This window comes from Panthera onca, chromosome A1, assembly GCF_046562875.1.
Source record: "Panthera onca isolate mPanOnc1 chromosome A1, mPanOnc1 haplotype 2, whole genome shotgun sequence".
Lineage (NCBI taxonomy): Eukaryota > Metazoa > Chordata > Mammalia > Carnivora > Felidae > Panthera > Panthera onca.
In genome coordinates this window covers 229462833-229490402 of record NC_138339.1, presented here as the reverse complement: position 1 = coordinate 229490402, position 27570 = coordinate 229462833, and the positions used below count along the sequence as shown (strand labels likewise).

General features: G+C 42.1%; 1 protein-coding gene across 8 annotated transcripts in view; it reads left to right on the top strand.

The window, feature by feature from the left end:
* FRY (FRY microtubule binding protein) overlaps positions 1 to 27570 on the top strand; it is a 443455-nt gene that overhangs the window by 176408 nt on the left and 239477 nt on the right. Inside the window, exon 1 of one of the 8 annotated variants that reach the window (XM_060637414.3) lies at positions 7201 to 7998. The exons of 6 other annotated variants lie outside the window; for them this stretch is intronic. In XM_060637414.3, coding sequence (XP_060493397.1) covers positions 7929 to 7998 — 70 coding nt within the window. In that variant the 5' untranslated portion in view covers positions 7201 to 7928. Of the gene's footprint in view, positions 1 to 7200; positions 7999 to 27570 lie in introns of those variants that run through there. One more of the 8 variants, XM_060637416.3, reaches the window with a different exon arrangement.

The following is a 27570-nucleotide window of genomic DNA, read 5'->3' as shown; positions in this document are numbered from 1 at the left end:
GTGGTGATTTCCCCACCCTTTCTGAAAACATGCCTTGCAAGACTTTCGCTATCCTTCAAAATGTACTTGTGCCGTCAGTTACATTTTCTACCACGTTCGAACTGTGCTTATGGGTGGAGAAGGTAACGTATGTGTTTCTCCACTTCAGCGTTGCTGGGCTCAGACCACACTCCTCGAAATGCCGGATCAGGGGGTCTGAACCACGTGGCACCAGGAACAGATGGTCATTTTGAGGGTTTAATCAGCGATGCTCCATGAGGTAGATCCTTCTTTTTAAAGCTTTTGTTTCAGAGGAAGGGCTGTTCTACGTATCTTTAATTCCTTAGCTGAACGCTTCATCTCCGTGACAGTGACCTGGTTTTCAGCTACGGATTATCCCTGGTTTCCAGGACTTGGACAGTTGTAGAGCGTGCATCCGTTTTCCTCTAAGCGGAACAAAGTACTCTGATACTGCCTTATTAACTTCACAGGACCCCTCGATCATTTTCACACCGGTTTATCTCTTTCTGATTGCCAATTTTTTGTTTGTTTGTTTTGGTTCTCAGTCAGCTTCTCCTCCTAGTCAGCCAGGATGTGCTCTGTATGGGATACTTTTGGTACTAGCTTTATCAAAACAGAATTGATAAGGTGAATCTGTTGCCCAAAAGTTCAAATAACGTATGCCAAAGGCTGACATCCCATAATTTATTATGCAGTGTTCTTTCTCTGAGCCAGGGTCTCTCCCAATAATATGGAAAATCAAAGGCTGGCCTGCCCTGGGAGATGAGACAGTCTGGTGACAAGAAGCAGCTTTCCTCATGTAGTAGAAAGTAACTTGTCCAAGGTCATGGTAGCAGGGTCCGAACAAGGAGGAAAATAGTTTCCTGACTCTCATTCCATCAAAGTTTGTCAGTAGGTAACTGCAAACACGTGATCATACCTAAAGGAAAGAAAAAAAATGTTCAGTATGTGTAAAGTTCAAGTAGCAAGTGTATAAAAAACTAATCAAAATTTCCAATTTTTCCCGATTCCCTTGACTTTAAAATTCTAGATTTCAATAACTATATATTAAATGGTACCTCTGAGGGAAAGTTGATCTGCCCCTTAGGACTTAAAATCTAGTGTTTATTTTTATGTATGAAATTGGGAACATTAGTGGGAATATTAGTTCTTACCCTAAAAGGTACTTCATTTTTAATCACTTAATAAATGAAAATGGCTTACCATAGGCAAAATGTTTACATGCAGCCATAAGAATGCACCTCTTTTGTTTGTTAATTTGTCATTTTTATAGAGAAAAAAACTATTTTCTTCGTTCTTTAAGTGGTAACCAGTGTTTGGGAAGTGTGGTGATTGTTTTTTATTCTAAGTATTTTTTTTTTAATGTTTATTTTTGAGAGAGAGAGACAGACAGACAGACAGAGTGTGAGCAGGGGAGGGGCAGAGAGAGAGGGAAACACAGAATCCAAAGCAGGCTCCAGGCTCTGAGCTGCCAGCCCAGAGCCCGACGCGGGGCTCGAACACACAAGCTGCGAGATCATGACCTGAGCCGAAGTCGGCCGCTTAACCGACTGAGCCACCCAGGCGCCCCTGGTTTTTATTCTGAGCATTATAAATCCGTGCATTTTTGGTAAATAATGATATGCAAAGCAAATGCCATGTATTTGCTTCTTCAGAAAGGACATAATTTAAAATCGTATATTGTTGGCTCCTGTTGTAGCTGGTGATATTGCATCTGTTTGTATCTCTGTATAAAAAAGTTCTCTGGTTGCTGGTGGTATTCAAAAATAGGGTAGGAAGGTTATCGGTACTGTTGGGTGCTTTGACGATAAAAGCAGTAGAAATAACCCATATTTTCTCTTGCCGTAAAATATTATCTGTAAATACAGTATTAAATACTACTTGTGCCTTGCAGAAATTGAGGTCAAATCTTGATATGTACAAAATACGTATGAACCACATCTCCTGGTTTGGCTCTAGGTTAAAACTATCCAAATAGGCCCTACCTTGAGAGGTTAACCAGAAGAGTAAATTAGGTAATTTTTGAGCCTCTACTAAGGTAACCAGAACCCCTACCCAGCTTTACCCTGGCCACCGAAAGTTAGAAGCACTAAAATATTAAATAAAGCTTTTTCTGTATGTGTTCAAGTTTAGGCTTCCTTCACTTCGGCAGAACTTCGGCCTTACCCTGGTAGGCAGCAGGGGTGCTGGAGACGGGAGCCCTCCGCCATGAACAGGGTCTCTCTCTCTCCCCCTTTCCCTAACCTGACTGTGGAGCTAGAGGGACATCTTGTGCTGGATATTCTGGGTTCATTGCTGGCTATAGACCTGCTATTTACCAGTTGTCCTCTGGCTCTGTGCTCATTTAATTCTCACAACAGACCCATGAGATAAAACCCTATTTTGGAGACGAAGAAACTGAGACTGGGAGATGTTCAGCAGCTTTGCAAGCAACTCTACCTGCACGGGAGAGTAGGGCCTTGGCTCTGGCATACTATGCTGTGTATTAATATCTAATTAATATCCTTGGGATATTTGCTCTTGAAGTCACCATTCACTTGTCTGCAGCAGTGTTGAGAGAGAGGACTGAGCTTTATCTCGCCAGTTACGAAGATGCTGGGGGGTAGAGACCTGAGTTAACTGACACCCTAGTCCCAAGTCATTCTAATGATGTCTCAGCACCACTTTTAGAGTAGTGACTTGCAGGTGCTTAGCAGCTGTGGCCCTTGGCTTGGGTTTGTCCATACAGGTCCTTTGACATACAGCCTAGCGGTGTCTCAACGTCAAGTTGAGCTCAATTAATGTGAATCCCCCTACCCTATTCTAGACTTGTTACACACCCTGGGTGACAACAGGCTTATGGAGAGGGACTTCCCTGCACAGAGCAGCAAGGGAATGGACTTCAGGCTTGACCCTGCTCTCTGCTGCCATTTCTCCATGCCACCTGATGCCTTTTACTGCTTCAGTCCTTCAAGGGCTTCCCATTAGCTAGACTGACTTTCAGTTCCTTCGTCATGGCCCACAGTTCCTTATAAGACTCCTTTGCAGAGGAGGTAAGTAGGGAAGAAAAATGGGTTCTGCTGCTAATTCTTAGTGGAGACAATTTTAGGAGATACGATTTTCCTTGTTTACGTGTGTACAACAAGAAGCTGTGCTCTAATGAAGTTCTGGTACATTCAGAACATTTAAATGTATTTCAATTCATTTGGAAAAAATTATTTGTACTGACTAGTAATGGAGTAAGCATCTTCAAAATCTGCAGAATCTATTTTTGTGAAGACTTGTGTATGCGGGTTGGATTTTTTAAGGGAATGCTTCTTGAGTTTTCTGTTTACAGAATGAACATTGTGTGGCATCGCTTCATGGTTTTTTTCTCTGCCATGTTTTAGCACGAGCTAGATGGGCACAAATTATGCATGTAAAATATATCGAAAAAGTTTCTGATTTCCCTTGGTGCTTTCTTTGCCTCTAAAAGGCCTCATCCTGCTTAAAGAGAAACAAAAGGCCTTTCTCCATAATTGTCACCATTGATCTCAAGTGATGCTTAATTTGATTTGGAACCGTTCTTATTAAGAAACAATACTTAATAGTAGGAATATAATATTCTTAATGCTTCTTTGGAATTTTCAACTAAGCAAAAATTGATAAAGCAATTTTCCTTACATCCAGTGATTTTTTTCCTTTGTTTCCTCAGGATGCAAGGAAAACATTTCTCTTCTGCCTAATACATTCCATGCATGAATGTACCTGTCACTCTGACAATAATTACACATGTGTGCCCACGTGCAGCCAGCCACAGGGAAAGGGGGCGGATCCCAGCCCTCACCCAATCAACTCAGTCAGACTTTTTAAGACCATTCTGAGATGGCTCTTGATGTTGGCAAGCATCCAGATTGTTTGCCTAGCTCTGTTGTCACATTTTTTTTGAACACCACACATTTTCATCTCAAAAAAAAAATTGTCGAAAATGCCAGGAAAGAGAAAATTAAATACGAATCAAAACACAAACCGATTGCACTTTGTTGCACATTTTTTCCCCACAGTCAACAGCTAGCACTAGGCATGCATGTCACGTCTGTTCATTCAGTGACTCACTCTATGTGTTCTTTGCATGAGAGCTTAGCGTGTGCTGGGCTGTGACAGATACACAAATGAGAGACACATGGCTCTTCTGGAGGGAGGGAAGAGAGAGTAGGGAATGCCACAGACTGTACTTTGCAATCCACACACCCTTTACCGCCTGCCTTTGTCCCCACCCTGCCGCTCAGCAACCTAGGACACAGGTGACCAACTGGCCTCTGCCTTCTTGAAATGCTCTGTTTTCTTAGTCCCTACAGCGCCACCCCAGGCCACCACGAGTCCGTTAGTTTATACTGATCACGATTAAGCCCCCCTTCCTGTGCATGGAGTATTGGGCAGATGTGTGGCACACATCAGGGGGGACACAGCCCATTTCTACCTCTTTACAGCTTGGAGAGTGGATTTCAGACTAGATTGCCACCCTCAGTGGCCCCAGCCGCACCCCGGGTCAGGCATCCTGATACAGACCAGGAGTCAAATTAATGCGAAAGATAATAGCATTCTTCTCTAGGTTTCTTTGGGATGGGGCAAAGCCCCAGGGAATAATTCGTTCCCCAGGCTAGAGCCTGACAGCTAGGCAGTAAGCAGTCTTGGAGAGCCAATGGGGCCTGGACCTAAAGCATTCCTATTATGTGGTGTTAACGAAGGTCTTAGCATATCTTCCTGAAGTTTGGAAAAGGAGTAGGTAACCATGATTCTTGGCTTGCTTATGATAAAATAAATTAAAAAAAAAAAAAGTTACTCTGGTTCTAAAATTTGTTAGACCTAAATTTTGCCAGCTTTATGACCTTGACCTTATTCTCTATCTCTTTTTGCCTCCATTTTTCTCATCTATGAAATGGGGCTATTAACAGTTCTTCATAGGTTGAGGGTGACGATTAGATATGATAAAGTATGTATTTTGAAACACAATAGTAATGCTGAATAAATGTAGATGGTGTTATGATCATGTCTCCGGTCACTTTCTGACTCTTTTTCCCCCCGCTCTTGGACCTACTTCATGAGGCCTTTCAGCTTTCCTGTATTACTGTTACTTTTCTCTGAGCCTCCAACACCTGTGCCTAATTCCTTGCTTTAAGATTCATTACATGTTCTCCTAATGTTATTAAGGAAAGATCCCTTGTTCCTCTTAAATGATGTCTGAAATCTCATAACAAGCCAGGGACAAATTCAGATTTTATTTTGTATTTTAGGTCCCTCTGTCCAGGTGCCTGTTCTGACTATATTTTTTTTTATAAGCATCCCCACCCCCGCCAGAGAGGAGACAAAAGGATAAATGTTTTATCCCAGCTTGCAGCAGATGTCATTCTATTTGATTTGTAGGCCTTTCAACAACACAAAAGGCCTTTTCTGTTCTTTTACAATATATGCTCTCTTTAAAGGTACTCAAATGAGGAAAAACACGCATGAGCAAGATTTCAGGTTCTAACGGACAGAAAGTGAGCTCTTAGTTACTGGTTCGCTCTTCACAGGGAAAACGAGATGCCATTAAAAACATTCTTTTCTTAATACCACCTAGAAATGTAGGATAGTTTCCTCTCAAAATATATATGAGTGGCATTCTCAGCAAATTAGTGTGTTTAGAGTAGGACTGAAATCTTTGAAAAGCCAGGTAAGGTCTATTTGATAAAGTCAACCAAGAGAATCTGTGTAGGCTTGAGTAACAATATTTAATAGCCTGCTTACTTCAGCTATTTGAAGTGTCTCCAACTTGCTAGCCCCAAATTGTTACCATTGGTGTTCAAAAGCAATATACCTTCTAAGTCCCAGCAGTGGTACAAACATGTGCTTAACTTAAAAAAGTTCTATGCTGGCGTCCCTAAGTGTTCCTAATAAATATCAGTATAGCTAGAGCTTAATTGTTTACTGTACGCTAGACGTTATGCTGAGCACTTTATTCATAATGTCATTTAATCTTTCCAACAATTGGATGAGGTAGGTACCACTATTATTCCCATTTTCCAGGTGAGGAAACTAAGTCTTAGTGAGGTTAATAACTTGCCTTAGGTCTCATAGCTAGTACAGTCTGGGGCCAGGTGGGAATCTGGGGCCTGTCTTGAGAGACTTTGTGTTCATGAACTCCAAGGCACCATGCAGTCTCCCTGTTCATTCGTTGCCATGGGGAGGCCTCAGAAAAGTAGGTATGGATATTAATTTTTGTTTTTGAATATGAGAGCTGTTTTGAGGTAAAAATCTTTAGGTCCTGTTTCACTTGGAATCCATACAAAGTACAGGTGATAAAATTAGCTTATCAACTCTAGTATGCTTCTAAATGAAAAATAAGTCCATCTGATAAGAAATTTCACAAGAATAAAACACTGATTGGAGCTGGAGATCTTGGTGGCTGAGGGCTAGCCTTTTGTGTAAGTGTAAGGAGTTTGAAAAGCTTATATTGATGGTGTCTTGGGGCATTTCAGGACATAGTAATTCTTAGTCTTAAAAGTATTTTGTGCTCTTTCCTTTCCATTTCTCAAAAGAACTGTTAGTCTAAAAAGTCCTATTTGTGTGTTGACTTGAGGGGAGTTGCCCAACATTTTTATGTTCAATGATTATTAATATGGCCTATTAATTCCTTTGGAAAATATTAATATGAAATGTACCGGAAAAAAGAAGTAGTCCATGGTTTGTGAGACTGTTGGCCAAATCCCACCTACTGAAATGCAGCCTGTCAAAATTATAATACTCTTACTTAATCCCCTAGTCAAGCCAAATGGTAACATGAAATGAAGCTAACCGAAATCAGGACACCTGATATCAAGACTTCATGAACTAAAAAGCCATTGTACAGCAAGGAATCTTAATGCTTTTGCTTCTTATCCTTTTAATACAAATAAATAAGCTTTATTGGGCTTGGTGATTCTTAGAAATGATAGGTTTGAGAAACGGATCCGTGCTGGAGCCTGACGTTCCGTAAACAAGCCCACTAAGCATCCCCTTCAGATGCACACGTTAGGGGTGGAGTGCCTCTCGAAGGGACAAGCTTTTCTGGGAGGGGGAAACGCAAAGTGCAGCTTCCACTGTGCCCACGAAAGAAGGGGAAGAGAAAGCCCAGGCAAATGTCCTGTTGTTACCCAGCTTTCCTACTGCAACGAGGCTGACAGATGGGGCTTTTAAAAAAAACGTCACTGCAACCAGATCCAGGGGTGCAGCTCTTCTTGCTGCAGCGCGATGCAGTTGTGTATATTTCAGGGACAGACACAAGGGGAAGTAGCAGCCAGTGCTCATGCGGGCTGCTCCCTGGAAGCATTTCTGAAGAGAGAGGAGCCACAGAAGCTGGGAAATTCCTCCTCCCGCTGAGTCCGGGGCTGAGTGGTGGCTCAGGTTGAGACCGTGGGCAGGGGCAGGGGGCGGCGCTCCCAGCCCATCCCTCAGCCCTGCCGAGAGCTGTGTGGGCCGTGGCTGCCTGCACAGTGTCAGGGAGGCCAGCCAAGAAACCCTCCCTCCCAGGGGAAAACGGATCGCAGTTCAGGTGGGGACTTCCTCGGTAGCGTACCTGGCTGGAGCAGAGCATGTGGGCGGCCGACGGCAGGCGGCTCTGGTTATGGCAGCCCCGAAATGAAAGCAGCGGCCGCCGCCACCTCTGAGAGCTGCAGACAGATCAGCACCCAGCAAATAAGAAGCAAGTCCTAGACCCCGAAGAGGAGGAGGAGGAGGAGGAGCAGCGGCCGCCGAGCATCTCTCTCCCGCTCCTCGGTGTCCTTTAAATGAGGACTCCCTGCCAGTGCCGGAGGTAGATCTGCAGAGGCTTCCTCTCGGCCGCTGACCCCCGCTTACATCACTAACCTGTGACAGGCACATCTCCACGCCTGGTACCTGCTCCTCCAGCGGCTCCCAGTCCAGTCCCAGGAGCCTCTTTGTATACCGCCGACATGGCCAGCCAGCAGGATTCCGGCTTCTTTGAGATCAGTATCAAATATTTACTGAAATCCTGGAGTAATAGTGAGTAATTAGAAAATAACCTTTGTTTGTTTGTTTGTTTGCTGGATGTTGCCTAAGGTTCGAGAAATAAAATCTCAACCGGAGGCATATGCTTGGGTGCCAAGGAAGTTTTTTTGGTTCCATCTGCTATGAAAATCAAAATGTCAGAGACTGAACTAGCTTTCCTTAAGTGCAAAGGCTGCAGTGGAATCACAGTAGATTTTGTTTGATTAAATTTTCAAGTGAGATGGCCCTTCAGACTGTCAGAGCACAGGATGCATTTTCTGCCTTCATGTTTATTTGATCAGGCTTTATCTAAGTATTTTGTGAAGTGTGGTTTAATCAAAGGGGTGTGGCAGGGTTTCAGAGTACTTCATAATTGTTTTATTAGGGTATTGTCTAAAGAAAAAAAGTATTTAACAGCCTAAAACCTAAGTCTCATCTCTTTTGCACTAGAGGCATTTGCAGGTTTATGTATCTCTCCCTTGTCTGTGTGGATGATGTTCAGAATGCTATCTAATGTTTGGATTTATAAAATCCTGTTGTGTTACAGTCCAAACTCATAACATGCTTTCCTGAAATATAAACAAGTGAGGTTCTGACCCTGATCATTTATTAGGATATCAGAATGTTATGGCTTCTGAAGTTCCATTACTGACCTACTTAATAATTTTAGCAATAACACATTTCAAAAAGACAACCTCTAAGGCATCATGGGTCTGAAATCAGAATTAAAATGAGGCCTTCAGGTGATCAGTGATGCCTTGTGTTTTTTGAATAGTTGAAAAACAAAGTCTTCTCTATTTCACCAACAGCCTTTGTGCTTGCTTTGGATAAAAGGCCGGCAGGTATTACAGATCCTTAATTGTTTGAAATTTTAAAAAAATGTTCCAGGAAAAATTTTGATGCTGTATTACGTGCATACTAATTAGCCTACCTGTGCTCAAAGAGCTGGTGATTAATTATCTCCTACACAGACGACCTGTGGCCAAGATTGTTCTTATGTAAACAAAACCTGGGCAGAGGAACCTCTGCCATAATTGCTCTAAGGAAAGAGCCAAAGTACCTTCAGCCTTAAGGTATTCAGGCACATGCATCTCTCAATGATCTCCATAGAAACCATTTTTTCCCCAGGTCATTTTGCACCACTGTATACACTATGGGGCTCGTCTAAAGCTGTTTTTCTACAAGTGGGAAGCCATTTGGGAGCCTTGCTGTCACCCAAATAGCATTCCTTTATTTGTTAGAGTCATAATTCATTTGTCTTGGGTCCATTATTTGTGTAATACTTCACACTCAAGGATGAATCTGCCTTTGTCTATCCACCCTTTGATTAATGAAAAGGGTTTGACACACAGGGTTCTTGATGGAGCAGTTTTCCAATAACTGGAAAGACTTACTGTGAGTTTGACTTCGGTATGTGGTTTTGAATCATCATTTTGAGTACACCAAGGCCATATTATGTTCTCCTATCATTTTTTGTCATTGTCTCATTAGGCAGAAAATTATGTTGTGACAATACTGAGGCCAGTGCGATTTCTTTGAAAACCTTTCTCCCTTGTCAATTTTCAAATGACTCTAGACAAAGTGTATATTCTCTCTACCTTTCCTAAACTCCCCCCCCCACCACCACCACCCCACACCAGACACACACACACCTACTCCCTCACATCAGGAAATGGTTCAAAATGACTGTTCATGTCTACTTTGAGAGCATCTGGGACACAGTTCTGAATTCTTTCAATTCATTCAGCAAATATTTATTCCACACCTACTATGCCAGGCTATGGGGCTGCAAAGGTGAATGAGACACCCTACCTGCCCTCTGTCCTAATTTCTTTATCACAGAAGAGTGAACTTGGTGATTCTCTTGTGTTTCTTTGGAAGTCAGAATGCTTTTCAGTCCTTTCTTGAAAGAGGAAGAGGAAATACACTTTATGCTTAGTCTTCTTTGAGCTTGTTGCAACACTAACCTGCTTTTAACCTAGCTTAGCTCTCAGTTTTACATATTTTCAGTAGCAAAGAGAGAAGGGAGTTTGTCTGTCCATAGGAAAAAGTAGCCTTAGGGTTTTGGCCTGCTCAGTGTAACCTGGCTGAGAGGATGCATCACAGAGCAAGCAACTCCTCGGCCAGCATCATAGGTTTTCGAGGCCAGGATGCCCGCCCACATACCTGAGTGGAGAATCAGGCTCCTAATTATATAGCAGTGCTTATTTATAAAAGTACAACAATTAAAAAGCAATAAAACAAACTGTGTGACTATGGCTGACTGCTTTGCAAGGTGATAGGTAGTAAGAGGAAAGATGATTCTGTGAGCATGCCCATTAAGATTGCCATTCTTTTTTTTTTTAAGGGCACATTGTGGGGGAAATGTAATTTCGTGTATGTCTGTCTCCTCTGAAGAATTAACAAGTCAATTAAATCAGTCATTGCCTGGTGAGATGTATTAGCTTTTTATTCACTGTTCATTTTGACACTCTTCTTCATTGGCATGCCCACTCTGTCAGGCTGTCCTTTCATTTTAATGGAGTTGGGAATTAAAAATGGCCTTGATGTCTGGAAAGAAAATGTCCTTTGTAGACCTCACCGTGAGGCTCTCCTTAGCTGCTTGGACACCGCCCGCCACTGAAGTCCTACGACTTCTTCCCCAGTCATATCCAGACTTTCCCCCAACCATTCAGTGATTCTCACAACTGTTCTCCTTGGTGTTCATGGCCATAGCCTCCACAGGCCTTTCTCAGTTTCATCTGGAACGCTCTAGTGGTCTCCTAACGGGCTCCCTGACGTAGAGCTGCCTAGGGAGGCTTCTGGCAGCATTTCAAAGACCATGCCACAGATCCCTCTTGCCCGTGAGCATGTAACTGCCATTCAAGACTCTCTTTGAGCTCCCCATCCATCCTTTCAGATGGTTTTTCTTCCCCAGCCAGATTTAATCTGCTCACCCTTGTCTGCATTTTACCACCTTGCTCTCCACTCCATGCCTGTACGCACGCTGGCCTCCTAATCTGGCATGCCCTCACCTAGAACACACAAGTTGCAGGACCAGATAGGCTTGGTTCTGGTCTCTTATCTCCTGCACTTGCGTGGCCTTGGACAATTTGTTAACTCCTCTCTGCTCCATTTTTCCCATCTGTAAAACGGAAGCAGAAATAATGGATACCTCACAGAAGTAAAAGAGGTATTTAAGAATTAAACCACTTAGAACAAGATCTAGCACATCGTAAACAATCAATGTTAAAATAATATTAATGTATTCCAATGCTCCTCTCACTTCTAAACCCACTTAAAATCAGACTCAGATCCCTTTGCCCCCTAGTATTGATACCATTTGTGGATTATTCTATGGGTAGTCAACACTTGCTACACCCCTAGAGAAGGGAATTGTGTGACTGTGCCAAAAATAGTTGCTTGCCTTCAGCCATTTTTTTCTAGATTTACTTTTTAACAGTCCCCCCTTTTCTATCTCCGCTTCTAGTAGAATATTCCTACATTCCCTAAGTAAATACCTCCCAGCAGCACGGGAGATGGTTTGGCAACCTCCTCTGGGCACTAAGTCCCTTTGGCCTTTCAGGTTTGCTATGGAAAAAGTTTAGAGCAGATAGTTCCAAGCAATTTCAGAGGAAAGGAAGGCTGGCTTTAGACTGATGTAGAGAGCTGGCATGTGGGCTCTCTCACCCATCTGAAACCTCTCACCGGGATTCCTTGTGTCTCTATCTACCCCGTGTCGTCCAAACGAACACAGGGCCCAATGAACAAAGGTACATTCAGAACCTATTCAACATCTCGATCTTTCCAGGGCAGTTGGCATCTTTCTTACAACATCTGTCAAATCCTGCTACCCCACGGAGAGGAACTTTTGAAAGTTTGTTAACTCTTTCAGATAATGAGACTTCCACTGGCAAAATAAACTGGTCTGCGGCACTGAGCAAGCCCTTTGCTTGTTTTGGAAGGGGCTGGTGTGCACTGTGAAATGTCTAATGTCACTGTAGAAATATCTGCATCAGTGAAATTGGACGTGGCATTTTTCAGATATTCTGTAGTGCATTAAGTTGTGGTGATAAGGATGATATTTCTGTCCAACATAGAAATGCTGGTTAGTACCAGGTTAACTCTGGAGACAGAGATCGCACGCATGTGCGGATGGGAAACAACACTGACTGCAGAGCTGTCCTTACTGAGTCCTGTTTTTGTCATCAGTGTAGTTCAAAGACCCCAGGGAAAGGCCTGAGAGAAACCTCAAGGGGTTAGTTTTAACCTCTTGGTGGAGTTGGTTTGAAGAGGTAGAAAACTAATGACGTGAACCACGTTGCCTGAATCCAGCAGAGCAGTACCGCTCAAGTGTAGACACGCTCAAGTGCAGACACGCTCAAGTGCAGAGCACCTCAGTGTTCTTGAACGAGTAGGGAGCGCCCAGCCCCATTCAGGCAGTTGGGAGGGAGTCACTCCAGTGCTCCTGTCACTCAGTAGATGTCTGACCCTGTGTGCACTCGCTCAGGTGAGGGTCACTTCTGCGAAAGTAGTTTATTGTCCTGATGAGAAACGAAACCCCAAATAAACATCTGCTCTCAATAGAAAGAGCCTGTTCTTGGGTTTGTGATGAAGATAAATAACAAGTAGGGGTTTTGTTTGTTTTATGCGTTGTTTTTGTTGTTGTTAAAATGCTCGAACAGTCTGAGAATAACAATGACTGTCACATTGACCGAGGGCCCACCCCGTGTCAGATGTTATGCTTGGTAATTTATATGTGGGGCAACCACTGCATTATTTGTCCAAACTGGGACACTTTTGAGAGTGAAAGTTAATAATTATACCGGGACTGCCCTGGGCAAAGAAGGCCATATGACCACTGTGTTTATTATCTTCACTCTTTCCAATAACGCGGCAAGGTTATGTTTTATCCACACTTTACAGATGAAATTTTAAAAAGAGAGAGAGAAAGTGATTTGCTGAAAGCCAGGGTACTAGTAAGTGCCATAAGCCTTTCCCCCAATCCAGCTGATAATCACATTTTAAAAAATCACGCATAGGGTGATCAAAGGGTCGGGAACACTTTGGGGAACTTAGTGCTCTACAGGTGCTTTCATTCTTGTTGGCTGAGGACACAGCCAACTCTTGGCCCCCTCCCTCCCGCTGCACCCCTGAAATTTGGGTATGCTCACGTGCAAGCCCACGCGAAGTTATATGTGCATTTGACTCTGATCTGAAACCTCACAAAATAAACCTCCATGATGCCATATGGGTATCTCATAGCTCACAAGCTGAACTCTGGGGGAATTAAAGCCTTATCATTCAAAACTAGGAACATTTAAGAGGAAGTTAGTTTGTTCATAGTCTTCCTCCCCCTGCCCACTTCCCCCAAGAGCCCGTGCTGGAGATCACCATCTCCTTAGCACAAGACCTCAGTATTGACAAGTCTTCACCATTATTATTACAAAGAATACAGTTTGTTCGCTATGGTCATTTGATTAAACACACACAACGCACACATAAAAGATTATAGCAAAAAGGTACATTTCTTCCATTAGCCCCGTTGCATGTTGATTTTTCCCTCTTTTTAAAAGTGTATATAAATAAATAACTGAAATGGCTCTAGTAAATAGAAAAGGTACTAATGATTTTAGTTCTTTGAGAATGGTCATTTGCTTACCTGGCTGAGATTTCTGTGATATATTGTATTTCTGTTTGGGAGATGGTGGCAAACTCCTAATCATCTTTAGCAGTGAGGACAGGGAGAATATCTCCAGGACTAATGGAAATCTATAATTCGGATATCTCACGTGACCTGACAGTGCCAGTCTCGGCCACCGTAAAGCCTTCTACAGGACTGGCAACACAGAATGATTTGGTTTCAGCTTCTTTGCCTACTTTGGCATGCTGCTTGGTAAAGGTGACAAGAACTGAAACAGGCAAACAGAAGTAGGCGACGAGGAGAGATGACCTGGGTACTTTTACGATCTGGAAACAGCCCAGGATATTTGAGAAAGTTGCCAGTATTCAGATGTTTCAACTGAATATTTAGATGATACAACATGTAATATTCTCTTTATTTAAAACACCTCTGTTTCAAAACATTTTAATACCTATGACTCACCAGTTCATTTCTGGGTACAGTTGAAGGAATTGAAGGGGTTACATATGTCCTGATCATCTTACCAGTAACTTCTGTATTTTTGAGCTTCATGTGATATTCAAAATGATTGGGCTCCGATGAGAGTTTGGGTGGACAAATGACATTTTTCTGAGTTGGGGCTGTTCTGTGGATTGTCAGCCCCATACATAAGCTTTTTGTGCAGGTTCTCTGCCGGTACTAAATCTTGCATTTATTTAGTGCCTTGTGGTTTGCTCCGCACCTTTAAAAACATTACCTCATTTGATGAATGAGATGCATTGATTATGAATAAACTAGCTTCCTCTTAAAATGTTTCTGGTTTGGGATGATAAAGCCTCATTACCCCAAAGTTCAACTTCGGAGGTATAAGATACACATATGGCAACAAGTATATTTTGTGAGCTTTCATATCGGCTTCAAATGAACAAATAATGATTTTTGTCCATGGTCTTTACCTTTGAATAGGATGTTTATAAAAAAAAAAAAAAAGTGCAGTATAGCTTGGCATCTGTTACTTAAGATAGACAGAGGTGAGTTTGTTTTAAAAACTTATGTATTAAGATTTTCTGGATTTATTTGTACCCTACCATTTCTTAGTCATCTTTTTCTTAAACACTCAAACATGTCTACTTTTCTACAACGTGATACCTTCTGAGAATCACCCCCTATCTGCACACAACTCCGTGCAGAAGATTGAGCAGACGACCACTTCCTGAAAAGGTGCATGGCATCTGTGAAAAAGAAAGTACACAGCTTTATCTCGTCTTTTTTCTTCCCGATCTCTGTCATTCGATAGATTCCTTTTATCATGCTCATTTAAATATCTCTCCCCTGTAGAACTGTTGGCTGCACGAGCAAGCAAATGTCCTCACTTTGAGTTGAAAAGAATCTCTCAGGCTTGAAGGAACAATGAGAAGAGCTTTTTCCATAACGACATCTTTACTTCCTTTTCCGTATTGGATTATACTCAGAAACTTTCTATCTTAGCTTCAGCTTTTCTTGGTTATTGCTCCCAAATACCTTGCTGCCCAACATTTTCAGAGAAGCAAGGCCAGCACTATTCAGGACTTCTTTTTGAGCACACTGTGACACAATGCTTGGGGACTTCCTAACTGAATCAGAGTGGATTTTACCATCAGGGATCTCAGAGCTTAACCTCCTTCCTTGTTAGTTTCAGAATGCAGAACTATTCATGCAGAAGTTCCCGGGACTTAAAGAATCCGAGGGAGAGTATCCAGTGGTATTCCAGAGACAGTGCATGCCCTAGAGAATTTTATTTGAGTACGTGTGATAGATTCTGTTGACTTTAATATTATGGATTTATACTTTCACGGCATTAGACAACTGTTGGAAACCTGGTGGTTGCAGGCAAATTCCTATGAGAACATTTTCAAATACCCCTCCTAGCAGGATAGCTGAAGGAGAAGAGGAAACAAATTATTCACCCTGGGACACTCGACTGGACTAGATGTCAGTATTTGGGGCAGCAGGTGTCTCAGATGGGCATTCTTTTCATCAGAAAATGGTAAAGATGAGTTACCGTGTTTATCAGCATTTGGACCTGGGACTAATTGAAAACCAGTTCCTCCTTCATTTTGAGGGGTCCTCCCACTCTCCAGAACATTGAGGTTAAAGAGAAAGCGGGTATGTGCAAGAATTATATATTTCTGTAAGTGTAATGATCCTACCTCTCACCTATATTGTTACAAACACGTCTTCTTCTTCACAGAACATACAGGCACAAACATTTAAATATTAGTCACCCAGATCTCCAGCTGCTGAGCAGTGAAAGTTTATATTCTGCCAGCATATCAGACTCTACAATGAGTCTGATTTTGGTTTAATTCCTTTCTACTGTGTAGTCATTTGATGAGCTGCAGATGGAAATTTAAGCCAAAGCCATAACATTTCAGCTAATACTTTTTATGCTGCTGTAAGAATTTGTTGTCATGTCAATTTAAGGGAGTTGAAGTCTTTTTCAAGAAGGCATTCAAACCTATTTTAAGAGCTTTTATCAACTCTAATTTGATACACCACTCTGACTGCCTCTGCTGTCCTTAATCAATTGCAAAGTGCAAAGTAGTTTAGCAGTAGAAGACAGCTTTGAAATTTCCAGAATTTCTCAGCTAATGCCATGGGCACAACATTGTGGAAATATACAATTAAATCTCCATTAAAATTTCTTGCCTAAGCTTAAGAGACACTAGGCCGACTTCTTTGAGTTTAGACTTAAACAGGTAAATATGTATTTTGGCAGCCATGAAAAGGATAGGGTATTAGATTAACCAGGGCATTGCTTGAGTAAAATTCCATTTGAACGTTATATTTATGTAGGATCTGGCAAATCAAGAAAATGGTTTACTACATAAGGGTCAAATCAATGACATGCTTCAATTGTCTAAATACAAGATTAGGTTTTTCTTGCCTGCTTTTCTGTTATTTTTCTGTGTGTGACCTTGTCTCCTTTCCCCACTTCCTTATGTGAAAGGAACAAACATGCCACCTTGCCTCTACCTGTTTAATGTGAAGGGTTTTGAATACCTCCCCTGAAAAATGAGGTTTATGTAAACATCCTAATATATGCCAGTTATTTCCCCCATGCCATTAAAGCCAAACTGAAGGAGGCTGAGTTGTACATTATTGAACCTGACTGATAAGTAGAGTAGGATCTCTCTTTCTAAGCTCGATCAGTTTCTTGGACTAGTCTGCTTTTAAGTATTCTGAATAAGAAATAGGTGTCACACTACACAGCCTATCGGGTTCTTTCTATTGTTATTTTTTACAGTGAAGTCACTGTGTATCTGACTCCGTGCATTTGAACAGGGTTGTCTACAATCTGAAGTGCTGGCATTCTTGAACGGAAGACAAGCATTTCTTTCTGCACAGGGAGATGTGGTGCTTATAGAAATTGCTGGCATTCTGGAACCTTTTATAGCATACGATCGTACAGTCAAAGGATACTCTCCTAGGTTTTGGTAGAGATTACGTTTCAGTTAAGCCATGTTGAAATCAAGAAGGCCATATGGATCAAGACAGTATTTAAAAACATCTGTCTGAAACACAGATTTGTCAAACCAGCCACCTTCATTTTATGCCCACAACTAGGTAGAAAGCTCTCATTGACAGCTTTAAAGAGTTTTAGGGGCGCCTGGGTGGCTCGGTCAGTTAAGCATCCAACTTTGGCTCAGGTCGTTATCTCATGGTTTGTGAGTTCAAGCCCCACGTCGAGCTCTGTGCTGACAGCTCAGAGCCTGGAGCCTGCTTCACATTCTGTGTCTCTTTCTATCTCTGCCCCTCCCCCACTCATACTCTGTCTCTCTCTCTCTCTATCTCTCTCTCCCTCTCTCAAAAAAAAATGAATAAACATTAAAAAAATTATAAACAAAGATTGAACACAAAGATTGCTTTAAAAAAAGAATTTTAAAACTAAACAATGTGGCTCTAAGTAAATAGATCACCTATGACTTTAGCAAATTATAAGCGGTTAGTTTAAAATGTACAAGTTCAAACACCAATTAGAAGACAAATTGCAGGGTTTTTTTTTTCAAAAGAAAACACTCAGCCTTTCAATTTTTAGTTTTTGAAAACCACATTTTTAATGATCTCCCCTGAAAATGAGGCCTTGCTATTGAATGACAACATGGTCTATGCAATAGTATCACTTGTACTATTTCAGCATCCCCAAATTAGTCGTCTACTTTTCTTTTTTTTTTTTTAATTTTTTTAATGTTTATTTATTTTTGAGAGAGAGAGAGGGGCAGAGTGCGAGCAGGGGAGGGCAAGAGAGAGAGGGAGGCACAGAATCCGAAGCAGGCTCCGGGCTCTGAGCTGTCAGCACAGAGCCTGACGCGGGGTTCGAACACATGAACCACAAGATCATGACCTGAGCCGAAGTCGGCTGCTAACTGACAGAGCCACCCAGGCGCCCCAATCTTCTACTTTTGTAATGAGTATCTTAGCTTCCTAAGGGAGTTTCGAGAGAAGCCAAGTCCTGTGTTGGGCCACACTGGGTGTTTTGTTTCACTTTCCTCATGGTTGATGGTGGCCGTGAGTCCTGTTCTCATCTTGTCTTCCAGGCTGAGAGTACAGAGACCACCTGTCCTCTATCTTATTTGACTGCATACAAATGCAGGAAAACAGGAAAGTGAGAGAAATTTTAGTATTCCCTGCTGACTTTTGCATTCCATTTACTAACAACCCCCCAGTCCTTATCATTATGGGAAAGCTAATCCTAGTTTATGCTAATTGAGATATGAGTTTTGAAGGTGTTTGAAAGCCTAGCCAAATTTTCGACTGAAAAAAAAAATTTAACAATGTTAAGTAATTGAATTTTAAGAAAGGTCAAAATTATGAATGAGAATGAAGATTATACCACATTTTAAATATCCAAAAATCTGTCTTAACTTAGCTTCTTTCCTTTCCCTTACCAACCATTTTGTTTGCCACTTGGATGCTTACTGTCATTTTCCTAGAAGAGCAAAGGAGTTGAAAGTCGGATTATTATCTTTGAAATTAGTCAACTGCTCTACTTTAAAAAAGAAACATAAATTGGAAATGATTGCGTATAGGATTCTGATCAGTGACTTTCATTCAAAATCCTAAATCCCTCTTGTCACTAATCACAATACACTAACATGCCTGCTGTTCACAGGTATAATGGTATATGAATATATAGAACTTTTTCTTGGCATCTAGTAATTTGAAATATGTATCATTTTAGGATGCTTTTGCCATAAATACTAGAATAACTTCATAAGGGCTAAAAGAATAGACTTTTAATTAGCTTACCTAACCCACAGCCAGGAGATGGGTGGTTCCGGGGGTACTTAAAAGCTCAAGGACTCAGACCATCCAGTCTTTAGGCTTGTCCCTGCATGATCACAGATGGCCACCTCAGTTCCAGATATCTTTGCTTTGCTTTGCTTTGCTTTGCTTTGCCTTGCTTTGCTTATGAGTCAGGGAGGGGGGTGCCTGGGTGGCTCAGTCAGTTGAGCATCCGACTTCGGCTCAGGTCATGATCTCGCGGTTTGCGAGTTCGAGCCCCGCGTCAGGCTCTGTGCTGACAGCTCAGAGCCTGGAGCCTGCTGATTCTGTGTCTCCCCCTCTCCTTGCCCCGCCCTTGCTCACGCTCTGTGTCTCCCTGTCTCTCAATAATAAAAAAATGTTAAAAAAAAAAAATTAAAAAGAAAAAAGCCAGGGAAGGAAGGAGTTTAGGTTAGGTCTTTCTTCCGGCAAGAAGGAGATAATTTTGCCAAAGACCCCAGCAAACTTCCTCTTGCATTCCTAATTGGAATTGGGTGATACATCAATCCTGGCAAAGTTGAACAAAATTACCGCACTGGCTTAGACAAAACAAGATACATGCCCTGGGACTGGTGTGGGTCTACTTTCTATAAGAGAACAGACCGCTACCTGCTACTTGAGCAAAATAGAAATTGTTACCAAGACAGAAGCGTAGACAACAATAGAAACTGCCATGAAGTAGATAGCATACACTGGTAGATGACTATTAAAAAAACTCCCCCCTTTTTGTTATATAACATTGCATCAAGCACAGAATAATAGCTAATAGTTATAAGCCCTTATGAAGTATCAAGTGCTATATTAAATAATTCACATGCATCATTTCCTCTTATCTTCACCATGACCCTCTTTTACACTTAACTATTTGTAAGTGACAGAGCCAGCAATCAGACCTAGCATCTAGGGTAAATGCTAAACGATGCTACCTTTCATCATCCTTTGCAAGATAAAGAAATTGATGAAGAGAAATTGATGAAACTCGGATAGGAGCAGAAGGATATTGACATGTATTCCCTGCTAAGTTATTACAGTGATATTTGTCAAAAAGCAGTGGCAAAGTGTTCTGAGAGTTCCCAAATTAAAATTCTGTATCTGTCTGCCTCTGATGTCAGAGAAAAGAGCATTTCTTGATGTTTTTCTTATGCTCATAAGAATGTCCATGAGATTTGTTTGTTTGTTTGTTTGTTTTGAGAGAAAAAGAAAGGGAGACCGTGGGGGAGGGGCAAATAGAGAGGGCAAGAGAGGATCCCAAGCCGGCTCCACACTGTTAGTGCAGAGCCTGACGTGGAGCTCAAACTCACAAACCGTGAGGTTATAACCTGAGCCAAAGTGGGTTGCTTAACTGACTGAGCCACCCAGGGACCCCTGTTTTTTGGCTTTTTAAAGCAAATTATAAGCAAGAATATTACTAAATCAGAAACTTGAGCCCTTCAAGATTGTACCCAGATCTCAGATGAAAAAGAAAAAAATGTTGATATTATTGAAATCTGTCATTAGATTAAAATGAACAAATACAGTATTAATTCATCTGAATGCCATCCAACAGCAGTGGATGAAACACCCTTAACTTTGTCGTCACCAAAAAAATGACCAAAATGTTTTCCTGTTTTCAGATATTTCCGTTTATGCAGAAATATCAGTATTTTCCAGAGAGGTTTAGGTTTCAGTCTTATTGTTCAGATTTAGCTGTTAATCTGAAAGGGTTTTATTGACTCACTTTACCTATCCACAGCATCCTCCAGCTAGGTCTTGGAATGGTCTAAGAAGAATAACTAGCATCTATGAAGGACTGCTAAGTTTCAGCCACTGTTCTAAGCACTATCTCATTTAATCTTCATCAGATCCTATTGAGGCAAATACCACTGTACAGGTGAAAAACTAAAAACAAATAAATAAGAGACTTCCCTAGGAAAGGTGTATCAGTAAGTGCTGGCAACTAAATTCATATTTACTTCTGGCTCCAAAGCTTCTATTATTTTTATAAGTTTATTTATTTATTTTGAGACAGAGAATCTCAAGCAGGCTTTGCACTGTCAACGCAGAGCCCAATGTGGGGCTCGAACGCACAGACTGTGAGATCATGACCTGAGCCGAAGTCGAGAGTCAGATGCTTCATTGACAGTTACCCAGGTGCCCCCCGCCCCGGGGGGGCCTCTATTCTTATTGGCTGCCCAGCAGGAGCCATTCCCGACTCCCACCAGTGTTCATGTCCCCCAGGATGTCTGAAAGAGGCCGGTGCTCACTTATTCTCAGCCTTCAGCACAAGCTTGCAACTGGGGATTCAGGTTGCTGGGGGAATTTCTGGAATGTATTTTTCTTCCTGAAAATAGGAGAAATGCATCTTTTGCCACTCTCATTGACCTTCTGCTTCCAGCCTTTGGACACAATTTGTGTAGACAGCAGAAAAAAATTTTGAATTCTGATACCCTGAAATGACTTGTAGCTGAACATGAACCAGGTTCCTGCTCTTAAGGAGAAGATTGTCTAGTGAAAGAGACCTACATAAATCTATAATTACAACAAAATATGACCGGTAACCAACCTCCTGAAAGGCGAATTGTGTATATGAGTAAGAGTGACTATTGTTTTTACGTAAATATTACTCATTGACCCCTAAAGGCCAGATCTTCCCTACTATTTTCCCATATTGCTTATAGTTCTCTCCAAAGCTGAATCTCTTCTTCCCAGCCTGGTAAAGCTGTGGTTTTATCGCTCTCCTCCAGGTCACTTATTCTGCCCAGCTTCCTCATCATAAATGCTGAATTTCATTATCGGTCAGAAACTGGAGTCTTCTTCAGCCCTTCTTTATCGCTAAAACTTGTCACGCCTCCTTTCCCAAATGACCTCTCCCCCATCTGGATCTCTGTCACCATCACCTCTGCCAAGGCCTGGTTCCAGGGGTTCATCACAAGGAGCATCCCATCTGGAGAATCCACAGCTCCTCCAGGCCCACCTCTCTGCTGCCACCACTTTTCTGGGACAGTCTTGTCCTTGCCACAGCTTTGAGCACTGATCTCACCTTTCTCTTGTAATGGTGTGTTGGCACTGAGTGTGAGGTATCCATACGTAGGGATCGCGCGACAAACGCTTTTGATGTTCATAGTTGCAAACACATTGGAGAGTTAAAATGTCATTATGAGCGGACAGTTCATCTGAATTCATTTCATAGGCCATATGTATCCAAACTTGTTGTTTTGGTAGGCTTAAGAGTTCTTTGGAATGCAAAAACGGACTTGGTCCCTGACCCACAGTCTGTAATCACGGTCACGGGCCGGGAGTGGGATGAGAGTATTGTTGTCATGCTAGAGTATATTACTGTGTTTATTTTTTATGCTGGTGAGATTGAAAAAACCTGGATTTGATAGGCGTGATGCAGAAATTAAGGAAAGGTTGCCTACAGTTAAGGAAAAGACCAAAAGTTAGGTATAATTATCTGGTAAAGGGAGCTCAGGCAGAGGCTCTAACTAGTCATGAAGTGGACACACTCCAGCGACCGAAGACCCACTCATCAATTCTCAAGTGTCCCTCATACACAAAATAACAGCTATTAAACTGGTGCAGTGAGCTCATTAAATATCATATTGTTCTGCCAGACAAGGCCCTTGTTTTAGGGAGTGACTAAGAGACTGTCACTTCTTGGGCCAGGAGGATGAAAATGTTCTTCAGGCTCTGGGAGAAGGATAGACGTAAATTGTTGATACTCCCCTAGGACATCCCTCCCCATTTCAGTCTGCATCTTATTGGGCTGTGCTTCCTATTGAAAGGTGACTACTCAGCTGATTTATCCAGCTCAGTGTTTTCGTGAAGTCTCTGCTATCGACCTACACAAGGGAGAGAAGGTTAGAAGGTTTTTTTTATGGACAGCATGAATGTAATGTCAAAGACCTATCCGAGCCCCATGGTGCTGGAGCTGGCAGCGTCACGTGAGCTCAGCACTTGAGTGCAAGGTTCTGCCTCCTCCACTTTGACCAAGAAATGGTTGGAAAGTTAACCAAGCCTGGAAGAGTCAGCCAGGAGAATCATCCCACTTGGGTTAGTTGCTTTTTTTTTTTTTTTTTTTTTCCTTGCTCAACAGAGAAGCGAATCACACTCTTCACTGAGCCTCGCAGCAGAGGGAAATGATGCAACACTGGTCACGTGGCACAAAGAAGAAAGGCCCATTATGCAAACCGAGTTCTTCATTGTGTCCTGGTGTGAGGAGAGGTTAAATACCCACACGGGAAAGCGCCACAAAGCGGGGGTTCTGAAACGGGACCCCTTCTCTACTTGGAGATGGAGGGGCTGTGATTTACGTTTTGTCTTTTCTTTATTCTTCTGCCTCTTTGACCACCGGATTCACTAATTTTGATTATGATATCCAATATGGAAAGAGTTTATTTAAGCTTGTTTTATTTCCTTTTTGCATATGATTTGGGAATTTGTGAGCATACACTTCGCCTCGGTCACTTACTTGCCATGCAACCTTGAGTAAGTTACTTAAACTCATCCCCTAAAAAGGCATGATCTGTTATATATGTCTTTATAAATATATCTATCAATCCATAGAGCTATAACAAATAAGTGTATGTTTCTGAAGTGTTTAGTATACAGCTTCACTACTGCAGTTTCTCAGTAAATGGTAGCCATTATTATTATCAACTTACCTATTTCATGCTTGTCTAAATTCCTCTATGAGTTAATGCTTTTATCTTGTTTGCTCATTGCCAAGGCAGAATGACCAGGAACTGAATGAAGAGCGCTGGGGTTCTCTGTGACATCTTCTTGGCATGGCAATCTGGTCTTTACCACTTTGTATAGTTTTGGTAAAGAGGTATGTATCTGGAACTTCAGAAAATAAACCATCTGAAGCTATCCAAGGCAAAACACCTTTCTTTCAAATTCAGAGTTGTGTAGAGTGATAACGTAGCAGGGTGTTGGTATATGCTACGATTGCAACATTTTCTGTGTCACGTGCATTAAACCTTAAGCATGTGGTTTTTGTACCTGAGCCAAACTCCTCTCCCAAGTATGATGAGTTCAAGGGTCCCCTTTGGGGCAAAGTTTTCGCTCACTGCCCCACTTCCCCTATGCTTTCTACACTCTTCCATTGTTGCAACAGTAACGTGGTGTAACTGTGCTTTGCCTGTCTAGGTCCCCCACCCCCCGGACTAAAAATCAATCGTCTTGTCATTGTCATATTCCCCAGCACATTTCAGACCACATTGGCCGTTGTTAATAAATTGTTAAGTGTTGATGGACTGCATAAAAGGACCCGAATTGGTGTGGGAGGTTTAGAGACAACTTGGCTGGCGTTTATCCCATCAGTAGACCAGTCCCTAGCAAGCAATACCAAAAGTTTTGTATTTTGGAGTCTTTTATTTCAAACAGTAACTTAACATCTAAACTTGGCTGGAAAGTCCCTCTCCTTGTGTGACCCTTACCTATTTTCTTGGAGTAAATTCAACAAGTTCAGTTGTACCACTGTGTTCACAGAACTCTGAGTAGATGTGTCCATGAAATTCAAAATGAAGTTAAGAAGAGTAAAATAATTTTTTATTTAGGTAGTGATCAGCCAAGAAGAGAAAATATTTCTGTGATAGATTGCCTTTGTTTTTATCTTTTTTTTAATTAGAGAGAGAGAGTGTGTGTGTGTGTGTGTGTGAGAGAGAGAGAGAGAGAGAGAGCAGGGAGAGGAGCAGAGGGAGGGAGGAGGGAGAGAGAGAAAGAGAGGAAGGGGGAGAGAGGGAGGAAGGGGGAGAGAGGAAGGAAAGGGGAAGGGGAGACAGAGAGAGGGAGACCGAGAAAGAGAAAGAGAGAGTGTGTGTGCATCTTAAGCAGACTCCATGCTCAGGGCAGAGCCCGATGCGGGGCTCCATCCCATGACCCTGAGATCATGACCTGAGCCAAAATCAAGAGTCAGACACTCATCCAACTAATCTACCCAGGCATCCCTGTCTTATTTCTAAAAGAATTTTTATTGAAGCGTAGTTGACACACAGTGTCACGTTAGTTTCATGTATAGAACATAGTGATTCAAGAACTCTATACATCATGCTGTGCTCTCCACTGTGTAGCTCCCATCGGTCACCATACAACATTATTACAGTACCCCTGGCTCTATTCCCTATATTGTGCCTTTCATCCCCTTGACTTATTCATGCCACAACTGGGAACCTGTAACTCCCATTCCTCTTCACCCATTTTGCAAATTCCCCTTTTTGTTTTTTTTTAATCCATTAACCCTGTCAAAGATTGCTCTCTGTAAAAACATTAACTTATATTTGGCTAAATGCCATTTAAGTTATATGGATTTAATTTAACGTTACTTTTAAGCCTTCTAGCCACTTTTTCCAAATGAGAGGGCAACCATTATTGGTGAAATCTACTCAGTTAATGTAATTTTTACTCACCAACGTCTTTTCCCATGTGAGAGCTGCTGCCGTTTCATATTTATCTGGAGAAATGGATTGCCTTACTAGAAAAAAGTCTGAACCCGAAGATTTTCTCATGACAGTTGAGGTGGATGTACTCAAAGCATCAGCCCAAATTGAACATGGTTGAACAAGTTCTAGGAAGACCCTGAGAGTGAATTAGCAACCTCCCCTTCTTTCTTGTAAATCATTGAATGCCTACTCGTGTAGGGCACCATCGCAGAGAGAGTGCACTGTGGTTCAGCAGGCCACACTCTTCCATGGGCTTTCTGGTCAAAGACCGCCTACTTGGATGAAAGGGGAGATATAAGCAAGTTGCAGAGAAAACACAAGTATTGATCCAAATACATGTTCTACCTGTGCCAGCCATTGTGCCTGGACTTAGGGAGACTGACAGACGGAATCCTCAGGAAGAGAAAGTGATTCATCATTTTAAGAGGGAGGCGGGATTCTAGGACTAGTTCCAAGAGGCTGTGACATTTGAACTTGAAAGAATGCTACAGAGAGGAGGGGAAGGGGCAGAGGGAAGTGCATGAGTGAATGCAGGGAGGTGTGGAAGTGACCAGTTCAGGCTGACAGCTGGATTCCAGGGTCCCTGTCGGAGTGACAGGGGGTACACAAGTTGGGTCAGATCATGATGAATGTTGAAGGACCTGCTGAAGAGTCTGGGCTTCATCCTGAAAGCACTGGGCAGCCTCCACTGGTTTTTAAGGGAGCAACATGGTCAGTTCCCAGCTCACTCTTTTCTTTTTTAAGTTTTTTTAAGTTTATTTGTTTATTTTGAGAGAGACAGAGACAGTGTGAGTAGGGGAGGGACAGAAAAATGGAGGGAGAGAGAATCCCAAACAGGTCCCCGCTGCCAGTGCGGAGTCTGATGCAGGGCTCGAACTCCCGAAACTGTGAGATCATGAACTGAGCTGAAACCAGGAGTCTGACACTTAACCCACTGAGCCACCCAGGCACCTGGATCCCAGCTCACTCTTGGAGTCCTAGCTAAAAATGGAGGTGGGGAGAGTCACTGCAGGGATAACCCAACAAAGAGATGACAAGGACTCAAATTAAAGTGGTAACAGATGTGTTGGCGAGGAGGGAGAAGTTTCAAATTCTTTGTTGGAGGTAGAATTGCCAGGATTTAGTTTCTACACTAGATCCAGTCTGTGCTTTATTTTAACGTATGATAAAAACACGTATGATTATGTAGCTCATGCAAGCTGCTCAAAGAGAAAGATACAGAAGCAATTACCTGAGGAACAGTGTTTTGAAATTATGTGTTGAATAGGAACTGTGCTCTTTAAATAGAATATTTGTGTTGAGGACAAAAGGGGACGGTTGCGTTATCTCTTGACAATACTCATGTGATTTACTGCGCCAAGGTAACACAGAGGTGTTGCACAGCTACTTTGCAGAGCCTCTGTTGAATTTCATGGTTATTCCCAGGTTACAGATTGACAGGCTTGGTTTTGTTTTGTTTTTTAATAAACTATACCATTTAGATGGCCAAATGACCTTGAATCACTTGAATGTACAAATCAGCGTATAAGGAATGCCACATGGCCCACCGGAATACTGGGGGGCGGTGGGGGGGGTGTTGGAGTGTCAGTTCATTTAAGTTTTCTAATGCAGCTTGTACTGCATTGTACTTGATCTTGCATTGTACTTGTGCTTGTACTTGATCTCTGTTGGCTGCTTTTGATTGTATTCCTAGCCATACATGGTTTGCTCCTGCCATAGCAGACAAGAATTATCAATTGTTTGACTTTCTTTGACTCTCTAGGGAGAGTAGTGTGCCTTCTGAGGCCATGTATACTTGTATAAATCCTTCTAGGAGGAAGTTTCTCCCAGTCATAGGCAAGTTGATGATGACATAGTTTTCTGTGTTTTTATGCCAACTCGAACTCCATCCCATTAAGCTAGTTGAATCAGATTGTCCCAACGCCTCCCTCCCTGCCCTTATATGATGAAACTTCTGGAAGTTGCAATAACTTTTATGGGCTGCCAGGGCATGACAGTAACTATTTCAGAGTGCCGTAGAGTGCTCTGGTAACAGTAAATAATGGCATGTGATATGTCATCACTTAAGAAAGTAATGCAGACATGCACCTAACTCGATTAAAAAAACCTATACTGGGGGCACCTGGGTGGCTCAGTGAGTTAAGCATCTGACTCTTGATCTCATCTCAGGTCATGATCTCATGTTTCATGAGATGGATCCCCGCATTGGGCTCTGTGCTGACAGTATAGAGCCTGCTTGGGATTCTCTCTCTCTCTCTC